The 13097-nt window shown below is 37.8% G+C and overlaps 1 protein-coding gene and 1 non-coding gene across 7 annotated transcripts in view; both read right to left on the bottom strand.

Annotated features, from left to right (window-relative positions):
- Rc3h2 (ring finger and CCCH-type domains 2) overlaps window positions 1-13097 on the bottom strand; it is a 63870-nt gene that overhangs the window by 29656 nt on the left and 21117 nt on the right. For all 6 annotated transcript variants that reach the window (XM_036183973.1, XM_036183976.1, XM_036183971.1 and 3 more), the window contains exons 5-9: window positions 10441-10616; window positions 4804-5004; window positions 4084-4216; window positions 3854-3972; window positions 2425-2537 (exon numbers count right to left, since the gene is read on the bottom strand). In XM_036183973.1, the coding sequence (XP_036039866.1) occupies window positions 2425-2537; window positions 3854-3972; window positions 4084-4216; window positions 4804-5004; window positions 10441-10616 (742 nt within the window). The remainder of the gene's footprint in view (window positions 1-2424; window positions 2538-3853; window positions 3973-4083; window positions 4217-4803; window positions 5005-10440; window positions 10617-13097) is intronic.
- On the bottom strand, window positions 4305-4415 carry LOC118583304. Its single transcript, XR_004944888.1, has one exon. It is a non-coding gene; the product is annotated as a small nucleolar RNA SNORD90 (small nucleolar RNA).

Here is a 13097-nt window from a genome sequence, read left to right as displayed (position 1 = left end):
TTTTTCTCGAGACAGGGTTTCTCTGTGTAGTTTGGTGCCTGTCCTGGCTCTGTAGACCAGACTGGCCTCGAACTCACAGAGATCTACTTGCCTCTGCCTCCCGAGTGCTGGGATTAAAGGTGTGTGCCACCACTGCCTGGCACTGCTAAAAATTTTTAACAGTAGCACAAGTCAGTTATGAAGTAGCAACAAAAATAATCTTATGGTTGGCAGTAACCACAACATGAGGAAATGTATTAAAGGGTTGCAGCATTAAGAAAGGTGAGAAACAGTCCTAGAGCCTAAAAAAAAAAAATGGTTCAGTGGTAAAGAGTGTTTACTGCTCTTCCAGAGTATCCAAATTCAGATTGGAGTACCCACATCAGGGGGCTCACAAGTGTCCCTAACTCCAGCTCCAAGGGACCTGTGCCCTCTTCTGGCTTCCATGGGCATGCATACAAAGATGCATACACATATATAAGCCAAAAAAAAATTTTTTAAACTATATAATACAAATTCTAAACCCAGAGCTAAGCCTATGAACATAGCAGTCTTTTTGCAGCTTTTCGGGGGCGGATGGGGGGTGGGGAGTGGGGGGGGGGGCTCAGAAAAGAGAAACATATTCCTAGTCTTCTCTACACACACTTTTTCTTATCATGGTGCAGCTACAGAGATCCTAACATGCTGACCACAGAGGAAAGGAGGCAACAATAAATTATACAAATACACATATATGTATACTAGAGATATATACAGTATAAAGTATATACAATATAAAGATGTATATACATAGATATACATATAAATATATAAAGCTTACACTTATGGAAGACAGACAATAACTACATTAGGAACTGGTAACTACAAAACATGAGCCAAACCTGCTTATTTTACTAAGTAATATTTACATCTGTGCCCACTTAACACATTATCTGTGGCTATTAAGTGGTTATAAAAGAAACTATTTAGCCTACAAAGCCAAAAATATTTTCTATATGGACCTCATAGAAAAAGAATGTCAACTTCTAAAGCAGAGCTTTCATTAAATCCATTAATAAATGTGACAAAGACTCTAGCTCACATGAATTAGTAAAGGGATCCTGCTGAAAACATGAATGAGGAACAGGGTAAGGAAAAGCCCCAAAGGGAAGGCTAGAACAGCACATGGGGATGATATGAGGGCTAAAGCCAGCACTCAGGAGCCAGAGGCACATCTGAGTTCAAGGCCAGCCTGGACTACAGAGTGAATTCCAGAACAGCCAAGGCTACACAGAGAAATCCTGTCTCAAAACAAACAAACAAACAAAAAAAAAACAAAAACCAAAAAACAAAAAAACCAACAAAAACAAGAATAGGAGAGATCAAAAACTTGTGATGATACTTAAGACCCAGGAAGCTGGAATGGCAGAACTTGGTCAATGACTGACTATACAGGAAAGAGCACAGGGAGATTGCTGACAAAGGAGATTCCCAAACCATGCCTGGTATAACTAATTTAAAAGGCAGAAACCAAAAGCACAAAGACCCTAAAGGGATATCAGGAGACAATTAATTCACTGAATGCAAAATACAGATGCACACTAAGAGGTGGTAAAATGTCAGTTACTTAACAGAAAGCCTAAGTCACTTTTTTGGTGGGTTTTGATGAAATCTCTTATCATAATTTACTTTTATGTCCAAAGTAAATAGACAAAGAAATAGTAACTGTTAGAGGTCTCAAACCCAGGACAAATGGCTGAGGTGTCTATTTAACATATCAAAGCAGACATAACTACCAGGTTCTACCAACTGCCCTCTCAGTCTCAGTCCCTATGAAATCCAGACATTTTTGTTACCCAGTCCTTTTTGTCTACCCTGTACCCTCCTGGCCTCTTGGTCTCCTGGCTCCCTATCCCCACAACTCTCTTCACATGGGCTGGCTCAGGGTCTGGCTCACTCTGGACTCTCCCAGATGTCTCTGTCTCTGGCTATGCTCTTCTTTTTATCAACAGTAAATATTCTCCTCCACCATACCTAGGAGCAGTCATTTCCTCCTTTTATATCTTTTATATTTCTTTTTTTCACTCAGTAACTTACAGAAAAATGTTAAAAGTAAAATGTGAAAATGTTAAAAAAGCAAAAGTCAGAAAAATATCTACATTTTGCCTGGAATTTTGCTGATATGTTCAACTGAACCTGAGTAAATAAGATAAAGGCAAACAGTACTTTCATTCTACACAGGTTAAGAGACATGGATTCCAGTTATCAAAGTTTCTAAATATGACTCTTTTTTCAAGTATGACCTTTTATGCTAATCTTATTCCTAGTTTAATCTTCTCATGGATTAAAAAAATAGCTATTTTGCAATTCACATTACTTATATTTTGAAACATCATAAAAGGTAGCACTGTATATAGCACTCCCTCAATGAATGCCCCTATATGAAAGACATTTCTCCAGACTTACTTTTCAAGCTCTTCCTGAGAATGGGCAAATGTACAATTTGTTCCTCGTGGACACCCCCCTTGTTGTCGCAAATCTCGGCACATGCTAGTTTTGTACTTGCTGTTTGGCTGAGGCTATACCGACAAGCATTTAGCAAATGGAAAAGAGAAGACATCAGTTACTATTCACTCTTTGGACTTCAGAACTAACTTAGTGAGTAGACCACCCTTAAGTCTCTTTCACAACAGAGAAGGAATTTTCATGCAGAAAAAGTTCCACCCATCATTTCCAATTGTGAGAGTGGCAGACACTCCGGAGGGAGCCTTCAGGCCTTTCCAAAGGTTAGTTGAAACTGACTCAAATTTATATCTATTTATTTCTCAGGCAATGTAATTTTCATGGAAAATATTTCTCAATTTATTACTATCTTCAAATTGTGATAACGAAATGCAACAATTTTTAAAAGCACTTAAAAAAAAAAAAGCAGACTTGATCTTGATCTTTACCCATTTAAAACCCTCCCAGAAAATGTTAAAGGGAAAATTATCACTTCATTAGTTCACTTGCATGATACTGATGAAAGAAAATGAATCTTAACTGCTATAATGTGCATCAAAATCTAAGAAGTTGCCCTTATTTCTGTGACCTTAATAAGATAAAGCATTCATCATTCAGCTGGCACCTAAATATTGTATTTTCTGAATAAAATATAGATAGAAGAGTAAGAAGTTATCAGATTTGGGAGTACTTTCGACCCTACCTCTTTCAGATACTGATAACATACCCTTTAATATGATATCTAAACCCTTTAAATTTCTGCTTGGCAACAGCAATTACACTCCTGCTAGTTGTCAGGATTAGAAATAAAATATGTAAAACATTGTACACAGGAAGTGGCCCAAAACAACTCAACAAATGGAAGAGTCATTTGGATAAGGAATTATATTTTAACTTCCCATTCTAAAGTACACTAAAAATATTGGGGAATTTCAAATTCCATATATATTACAAAACAAATTCACTTGAGAGATAACAAAGGAGTAAAAAACTTTCTGCTGAAAAAAAGAACTGGACAAAATGTTTGGAATGAATCAATACATTTGCAATCAGGAATTCATGTCCAAACACCCCATGAACTCATTATATACTGAAATGCTAACCAACTCCAATAAAAAGTGAGTTTTTCCCAAAAGCACAGAATCCAGTTTCCAAGAAGGCTAGGTATGTCACTCAGTGTCAGAGTTGTAGCCAAGCCTTTCAGGCATGGAGCCTTGGGTTCAATGCCTGTGCAGCCACACATGTACATCAACACATGCACATCCCCCTCCTACACACACAACTTCTAAGAGGAAAGGGATATAAGGAGTCTTATTATTAGCTAATGCAAATATGTTCAGGATGAAACTCTGTTGGACACAGAAGTAGTCAAAAGTGTAATATATCAACTTACCTGGGGTGTCTCATGGCCTTTTCTACTATAATTTTGTATGAAGTCCACAAGACCATGAACCACTGTTTTAACAGCAACCATTGCATTTTCCAGCTGTTCCCAAGTTGGTGAAACAGCATCTAAATTAAGAGCCAAAGGGATGGAGGAGACAACATATCAACAGTCATTCCCTTGTGATATTTACACAGAGTTCTATAAAGTACAAGCACTGGTACATTTTTCCCACATACCTGGATTAGGGTCTATGTTTGCAAGAAGTTCTAAATGAGGCCTCAGTCTATTTAAATTAGCTGGGTCACCTGTTCGTTGTAAAACAATTGTCAATTCCTGGACACTCTTTGCAAATGATTCTGGAGACTGTAGCTAACAAACAGAAAAGAGAATGACTTTTATTCTGGATTTTAGAACACACCTATATTCAAATGCTTTCCAATAGATTAATTTTCTTAATAAGTTTTCAAGTGTCTTCAGATTTCATAATAGGAAGATCAATGATGAATTAAATTTTCACCTCAGAATCTGCCCTATGAAACTCATCACTAGACACTTAGAAAACCTATTTATGTTATACTAGCTCTCTAATGCCAGAATGTAGATAAGTTTTCAACCTTACAACGCAATAAAAGCAAAACATATTCAGTAGAAAGTGTTCCACACTCTACATTTAATTTTTCCCAGATGAGTGATATGAAGTACAGTATTCACATTGTGATACAATGGAACTGAGCTGTAGCTCTAAGTGAGCCACATAATTGCATGAGGGTAAAAGCCAATACTCCACAAAGTCCAAAGTGTACAATGCTGCTAAGTTATCACGTTCACTAGGTTATACGTGTGAAATGAATGTCTGGGTCAGGTGGGCACATTGGGTTATAAACAGAGGAGTGTATGTGTTATATTACTCTGTAAAATAGAAAGGGTATAAGATCAGTACCTCTAATTTCACAAACCTTATCAATGATAGATTGCATGTGTGATTTATGAGCCAAGTCCCCATATAGCAGCGAGGACCACTGCTCAGGTGAAATACGGAGTCCTGCTTCCATAGCAATGTGAACAATTTGGGCATCATGTTCTCTGCGCAGTGCCTCATAACTCCGAAATTCCTCCTTTAGCTGCATCAGGGAAGAGTCTTCATCCCTTTTAGTAACCTAAAAATGGAAAATAAAACAAAACAAAGCAAAAACAAAAAAAATCCAAACTCATTAGAATTATCCTCTTTCCCCCTACCCAATTCATTTACTTTGGATGTGAGGGTAGGGGTCAAAGGAGATATATACCAAACACCACACAAAGTCAACACAAATTCTTTTCAGGAAAAAAAAAAAAAGAAAGAAACTATGTAACTATGTATTCATAGTCCTTGTCTTCAATAAGTTCATCAGCATTTGGCAGGGAAGAAAGACTTAGAAAAAGAAAATTATAGTAATGGTGCTGTTATAGGGTCCATAGCAACACAAACAAAAGGCAATTAAATATGATGAGTAAACAGAAGAAAATTGTTCAGAAAAGGTTTTCTCTTGGCTGAAGACTGTATGACCTACGTCACGAAAAATAAGATTTCTTTAGGAAAAGAGGGAAAACCAAATTCTAAAAAAGAAAAAGGTAAAATAGAAAAATGAATAAGCAGAGGGCACAGTTAAATATTATTATTATAATTATTATTATTTTGTTGAAAATTATTATATTGGTCAGTGAAGACTCAAAGACGGCCTTAAATACGAGGGTATTAAATCCTGAAGTGAATAGAAAGTCACCTAGAATTTTTACAGAAGTGCTACAAACAGATACATGTCTTTAAAAAAACATCATTTTCCTTGGTTGGAAAGTTTTTTGGTTTTTTTTTGTTTGTTTTGCTGTTTTATTGAGAAAGAGTCCCACTTTCTTGTTTGGGGGGGGGGGAGCAGGGCTGAGTGCATTGCACCTTTTTATTTACTGTGGTTCCTTAAGAAATGAGATATTGCAGTTTCAGAAAGTAGAGTCCTGTTTCTAAGGTTAAGATTGTCTTTATACAAAGAACAGTGCTGTGTAGGATGAGTACTTGTTCTTGTTTTTGAATTGTGTGCAGGTCAGAGGACAACCTTGGGAGTGGGTACTCATCTTCCTTCTTGTCTCTGCAGGCCATGAGCTTCTGAGGAAATTTCCTTTCACGTTCTATCCATCTCACTGTATAGGCTCTGGGATTTAAGATTCAAAGCACATAAAACCACAGCAAATTCTGAGATTCAGACTGAACAGACCATTTGATCTATTCAAAATTCAGCTTTCCTGCTGAAACATGAGGGTGCATGCTTAAAATACCAGTAGTCAAGAAGCTCCAACAGAAGAGTCACAAGCACAAGTTTGGCTTGCAATATATAATAAGACCTTGTCACAAACAAACACAACTTTGTATTCCTCATTGGTGAAAGTAAAAAGCTCCAGATTACCTCAGTGGTTGAGTGTATTGAGAAGGTCTGCCTCTGCAGCCTAGCCTAGCCTCAAAATTGCAGAAATTCCCTTGTCCAAACCTCTCAAGTGCTAGGATTACAGGTGTGGACCACTATGCCTTGCCTTAGTAACTATTTTTATTTCTGCTGCTGATACATCCAAAAGTAGTAATATGTCCCTCAAAACATCAACATGAGGAAATCGGCCATCACCTCAGAATCAATAGATCATATATTCTTTGGGAATTTAAAAATACTTAAGAGTTTGGGACACACAAAATGTTAACTAAGATACTCTTTTATTTATTTTACGTGTATGAGCATTCACCTGCATGTATATATGTACATCACAGGTATGCTTTGTGTCCACAGAGACTAGAAAAGGGTGGCAGATTCCCTGGAACCATCATGTGGATCCTGAAAACTAAATCCAGATCTTCTTCAAGAGGAGCAAGTAATCCTGTCATTGAGCCATTAGACACTCCTGCCCCAATCAATAGAATCTTAAACATTTAATAATGAGTGGGGTGTGGATGTAACTTAGAAGCCAGTATTCTTCAATAACCCACTTTAAAAGAACATCAGAGAAACAAAAGGAGGAATTATTAACTTAAATGGGGGGTAGGGGGACTAAACTAACGATCTAGAGGATTTTAACATACCTCTAAGCACCATATAGTGCACACATGCCCATGGGTAGCAAGAGCACCCATGAACTTGAAGACTTGGGTAACTTACAGGGGCTGATCCAATTAGTATTAATATGCATCAAAATCATTTGTGAAGGGCTGCTGGAGATGTACCTCAGTTGATAGAGTGTTTGCCCAGCATTCACAAAGCTGGGGTTTGAGCCTCACTACCACATAAAAACTAGGCATTAAAGTGATACACTCACATAATTCCAGCAGTTGGGAGTAAAATGAAGAGGATCAGAAGTTTAAAGTCATCCTCAGCTACAAAACAGGTCAGCCTATGTTACAGGAGAACCTATCTTTTAGAAAACAAACATAAAAAAGTAAAATTTGTGAAGCTTTGAAAGACATACTCTCAAATTCTGAATGAGAATTCTTGATGGTAGCGCCCAGGAACATACACATAGATAACTCCAGTGAACTTTCAGTTGGGAACCACTACTCTAAGCATGAAAATCATTAATTCCCCTTGTTCTGATTCCATGCTTGGTAAACAAAGGATCTCTACAGGAAAATATATACCAATATAACATTATTTATTTGGTGTGTATATTTGTGGACATGCATGTGCTATGAGAGGACAAGTATCAGGAGTCAGTTCTCTCCTTCCACCAGGGATTAAATCTTTCATCTGATTCAAGAGCCAGTACCTTTACCCACAGAGTCATGTCATTTGCCATGAATTTCAATCCTCATTAGAAATTATTTAGGTTGGGCAGTGGTGACACACACCTTTTATCCTAGCACTTGGGAGGCAGAGGCAGGTGGACCTTTGTGACTTTGAGGCTAGCCTGGTCTACAGAGTAAGTTCCAGGACAGCTAGGGTTACACTGAGTAATCCTGTCTCAAAACCTGCCCACCCCCTCAAAAGAAATTCAGAAACTGAGAAGATTGCCAAACCGTTCGTTATTTGGTTTGATGGAATGTGAAGACTACTTTGGGCCACTGAAAGTTAGAAAAGCTACCTGAATCCTTGTTTTCTGTTATTAAAGTGTGGGTTGTTAGCTAGCACCTGAAAAATGTAGAGATTTGTAAATAGACCTCTTGGATTTTGTGAAAGTAAATCACACACATCTAGGTTCCTTTGGTCATTTTAAGGCTCTAAGATTGAAAAAGATTTTCTTGGAAGTACTCCAGTTTAGAAAATAGGTGGTTGATGATGGAAGTATGTTCAAATGGGTTCATTTACCTTTGCTAATGAGGTTGGGACACACTCTCATAGTCGTAGTGCTTGATTTCATATCCTTAAAGGAGGTTATCTGTCATTCACACTTGACTGACTAGGCTTTCCTATGGTGTTCACTAAAGTATCCAATTCTTTTTTCCTACAGGTATCAAACTTCTCTGTGGTTTATGATTGTTACATACTTATAATTTTCAGTGTTATCTGGCATTTGCATCACACTAACTTAGGATATATTTCAATTTTCTCATTTCAGCTTTATGGCCCTGTAATTTAAAATGCCAAATGTCTCACTTAAGTGACATTTACTTTTGGAAAACTAATCACTGTCTAATACCTTTTAATCAGCTTTGCCAGTTTAGTAACCAGATTTTTGTAGGTGTATGGTCTTTCCTCAGGATTAAGATTATTGTAATCATAATCACATATACAGATCATCAGTTTATTTCTTTTCTCTGTTTTCTTTTGGTTTTTCGAGACAGGGTTTCTCTGTATAACAGTCCTGGAATTCGCTCTGTAGACTAGGCTGGCCTCAAATCACAAAGATCCACCTACCTGTGCCTCCCAAGTTATAGGATTAAAGGTGTGTGCCATCATACGTGGCTAACCTTGAATTACTTGTGGACTATTTTCACATTAAAGACTTTTATCACTACACAAAAGATAAAAAACAGAACAAAAACAAAAAATCCCAATGGATAACAAGTATTTCCTATTCTTTTGAAGTCTACAACATAATTTGGGACTCCTTGGTGTTTTGTTTTGTATTATCAAGACAGGGTTCTCAGTGTATCCCTGGTTATCCTGGAACTCACTCTATAGATCAGGTTGGCCTCAAACCCAGAGATCTGCCTACTTCTGCCGCCCAAGTTCTGGAATTAAAGGCCAGTGGGACTCCTTGTTTAAAACAACTGATATAAAGAAGTGAGGCTTCTTCGCTTTTGTAGGGCAAAAGACATGGTCAAAAAGACAGCATACAGAATGGGAAAAGACCTTCACCAACCCCACATCTGAAAGAGGACTGCTCTCCAAAGTATATAAAGAACTCAAGAAACCAGACATCAAAATACTGAACAATCCAATTAAAAAATGGGCTAAAGTGCTAAACAGAGAATTCTAAAAAGAAGAATCTCAAATGGCTGAAAGACATTTAAGAAATGCTCAACATCCTTAGTCATCAGAGAAATGCAAATCAAAATGTCAGAATGGCTATGATCAAAAACACTAATGACAGTCAATGTTGGAGAGGATGTGGAGCAAAGGGAACACTCCTCCACTGTTGGTGGGAATGCAAACTTGTACAACCACTGTGGAAATCAGTATGGCAGTTTCTCAGAAAATTGGAATCGATCTAACTCTACCCAAGGAATGCTCAATCATACCACAAAGATACAGGCTCAACTATGTTCATAGCAGCACTATTTGTAATAGCCAGAACCTGGAAACAACCTAAATGCCTGTCAACTGAAGAATGGCTTAAGAAAATGTGGTACATATACACGATGGAGTACTACTCTGCAGAGAAAAACAATGACAGCATGAAATTTGCAGGCAAATGGATGGAACTAGAAACTATCATCCTGAGTGAGGTAACCCAGACCCAGAAGGACAAACATGGCATGTTCTCACTTATAAGTGGATACTAGATGTAAAGCAAAGAACAACCAGACTGCAACCCACAGATCCAGGGAGGCTACATAGCAGAGGGGACCCTAGGATGACTGTGGCTTATAATAAGTTTTGATTTTACTCAATCATTGGGCAAGCATCAGTGAAACATTTCACTATTAGGGTAAGAATTTGTACTGTACCAAGTTGATGATAGGAAAAAAGAAAAAAAAAAAAAAGTGATGCTTCTTCTTCTTTTTTTTCAAGACAGGGTTTCTCAGTGTAGTTTTGGTGCCTGTCCTGGAGAACACTCTGTAGACCAGGCTGGCGTTGAACTCAGAGATCCACCTGGCTCTGCCTCCAGAGTGCTGGGATCAAAGGCCTGCCACACCATCACCCAGAAAAGTGAGGCTTCTTTAGTTCACGTTTACAAGTTCCTGTAAGAATCTAAAGTTAAGAGTTTTACATATATTCAGTTCAATGCTTCTAAAACCAATAGGTGGTAACAAGTACCTGGTATCAAAAACTAATGCCGAAGGAAAAATGAGAAAAACAATTCTCCTCAATTTTGGAAGTGTTCTGCATGTCTGGGGTCACTACACTGGGTAACATGGATTCTAGGAGGCCTCTGTCTTACATGTAAGCATGCAATCTTCAGAGTTGTACAGCACTTACCTTAAAACAAGAAGCTCGATATAGTAGCTGCACAACGTGACCAATACTTGTTTTTGATGCCTGAGGAAATCTTGGTTCTAGTCTTTGCACAACAAAAAGCACTAGAACTTTCCTTGAGAGGGCAGAACCATCTTCTAATGCCAACAATACCAACTTCAAGGCTTCTTCTTGCATAGCTAGAAACAGTAAAGGATCGAAGATTATACTTATGATTTTTGTCAAAGTATATTTGAGTATCAACTTATGGTAGTACACTATGAACAACATGCATCTAATTAGCATGAAAAAAGGAAATCACACACATACAAAAACAATTCATCTTTAAATTGATCAAGGGCCAGCAAAATGACTCATTTTGCTTTTCTTGATCAAGGTTAGCAATCTGAATTCCATCCTCTGAGCCCAGGTAAAGATGGAAGAAGAAAAAAGACTCCACAAAATCGTTCGTTCCCCAATCTCGACAGGTATCAAGATACACTAGCAGTTAAACAGATCCAACATACACATACAAACAATATTAATTTTTTTTATTTTTGGTTTTTCAAGACAGGGTTTCTCTTTGTAGCCTTGGCTATCCTGGAACTCTCTATATAGACCAGGCTGGCCTTGAACTTAGAGATCTAACTGCCTCTGCCTCCTGAGTGCTCAGATTAAAAGCATGCTGCATTATGCCCAGCTTGCAATATTTAAATTAAAAAAAAAAAAAAAACTTAGATTTATGTGCATGAAAGTTTTCTCTTCATGCACCATGTGTGTCTGGTGCCATGGAGAGTCAAAAAGGGTATAGGATCCCTGGAACGGAAGTATATAAATGGTAAGTCATTATGTGGGTACTGGGAATTGAACCTAGGTCCTCTGCAAGAGCAAAGACTGATTTTAATCAATAAATCATTTCTACAGCCCCATAAACAAGAATTTTAAAAGTTACCAAGTAAAAGAAAACATACTTTGCACTAAATGACCAATCAGAACACAGATGTGAACAGGACTTTATTTCTCTTATTATTATTTTTAATTATGTATGTATGAGTATTAGTCTAGTTATCTGTGCAGGTGCCTTTTCAGGTTAGAGGGATTGAATTACAAATGAGTCACCTGCTACAGATACTGAGAATTAAACTATAGAAGCAGTAACTGCTCCTAATTACTGAGTCATGCTTCCAACACAGTGAACAGAATTTCTAATAAAATATCTTCTATAGGTATACAACAGAAATTAGATAATGATGTTAATGGGAAAACAATTCATAAAACAGAGAACTACTTTGGCAATGATAACTTGCAAAGGATATACATATTTGGCTTATATCACAAAACAGTTAATGTGCCTATCAGAAACTATTTATCTATAATTTTAAATAATATTAGCCTTTGGGTAGAATACCTAAAGAAGCCATTAGCTTCACTTATGTCAACTTATTTATTATTTATTGGTTTTTCAAGACAGGGTTTCTGTGTAGCAGAAATCTTAAAAGTTCTTACTAATGAAATCAAACCTGAGGCAGGTAGTGAGGTGAATGCTGGAAGATCAGAGAAGCAGAACAAGTCACAGCTTCCTCACCTTGCCAGTTCTTCAGTTGAACCTGTTTCTTCAGACTGAAAGCCTCTGAGTCCTCATCCAGAATGGCTCTCAGCAGAACTGCTGCTCAAAGCCTAAAAGCTTAACCAGCCAAATGCTTCTAGTTTCTGGTCTTCACACCTTATATATCTTTTTACTTTCTGCCATCACTCCCTGGGATTAAAGGCTCACTTCTTGGGATTAAAGGCGTGTATCACCATGCCTGGCTGTTTATAATGTGGTCTTGAACTCAGAGATCCAGAGGGATTTCTGCCTCTTGAATGCTAGGATTAAAGGTGTGAGTGCCACCATTTTCTGGCCTCTATGTCTGTCTAGTGGCTGTTCCGTTCTCTGGCCCCAGATAAATTTACTAGGGTGCACAATATTTTGGGGAACACAATACCACCACATTTCTGTATAGCCCTGGCTATCCTGAAAGACAGACTGTCCTGTGTAGACCAGGCTGGCCTCAAATTCAGAGATCTACCTGCCTCTGCCTCCCAAGTGCTGGTATTAAAGGCATGTACCAGGACTGCCTGACTACTTATGTTGTTTTATATTTAGGGAAATACAGCATATTCTCAATCAAATCAGAAGGGACTACCAGGTAAATCTAGAATGACAAATGTTCTATAAAATGAATGTTCTGTATAATTCTAGAATATCAGTGCCAAGAAAAGACTGATAATGGTTCAAGATCAAAGAATGCTAACAGCTGGGCATGGTATCACAGGCCTATAATACTTGGAAGGCTAAGGCAAGAAGCTCTTGAGTTCCAGGTTTGCCTGGGCTTCTGCATACTGGGACCCTGTTTATAAATAAACAACTAAAAAGATACATGATGACACAGTGATTGTGAGCTGGTCTTACACCAGAAGAAATGTCAGAAAATGTATTTTGAGAATAGACACCAATAAATATGAACAGACTGTAGGACTACACCATCTTAATTTTTTTTTTTTCCTTTTGAAACAGGGTTTCTCTATTTGGCCTTAGATATTCTTGGCTGTCCTAGAACTCACTCTGTATACCCTGCTGGCCTCAAACCCACAGAGATCCACCTGCCTGTCTCCCAAGTGCTGGGATTAAAGGCTTGAGC

The sequence above is a fragment of the Onychomys torridus genome, chromosome 4 (assembly GCF_903995425.1).
Source record: "Onychomys torridus chromosome 4, mOncTor1.1, whole genome shotgun sequence".
In the NCBI taxonomy this organism is placed as follows: Eukaryota; Metazoa; Chordata; class Mammalia; order Rodentia; family Cricetidae; genus Onychomys; species Onychomys torridus.
Note: the sequence above shows the minus strand (reverse complement) of the source record. Positions and strands in the feature narration are given on the sequence as shown.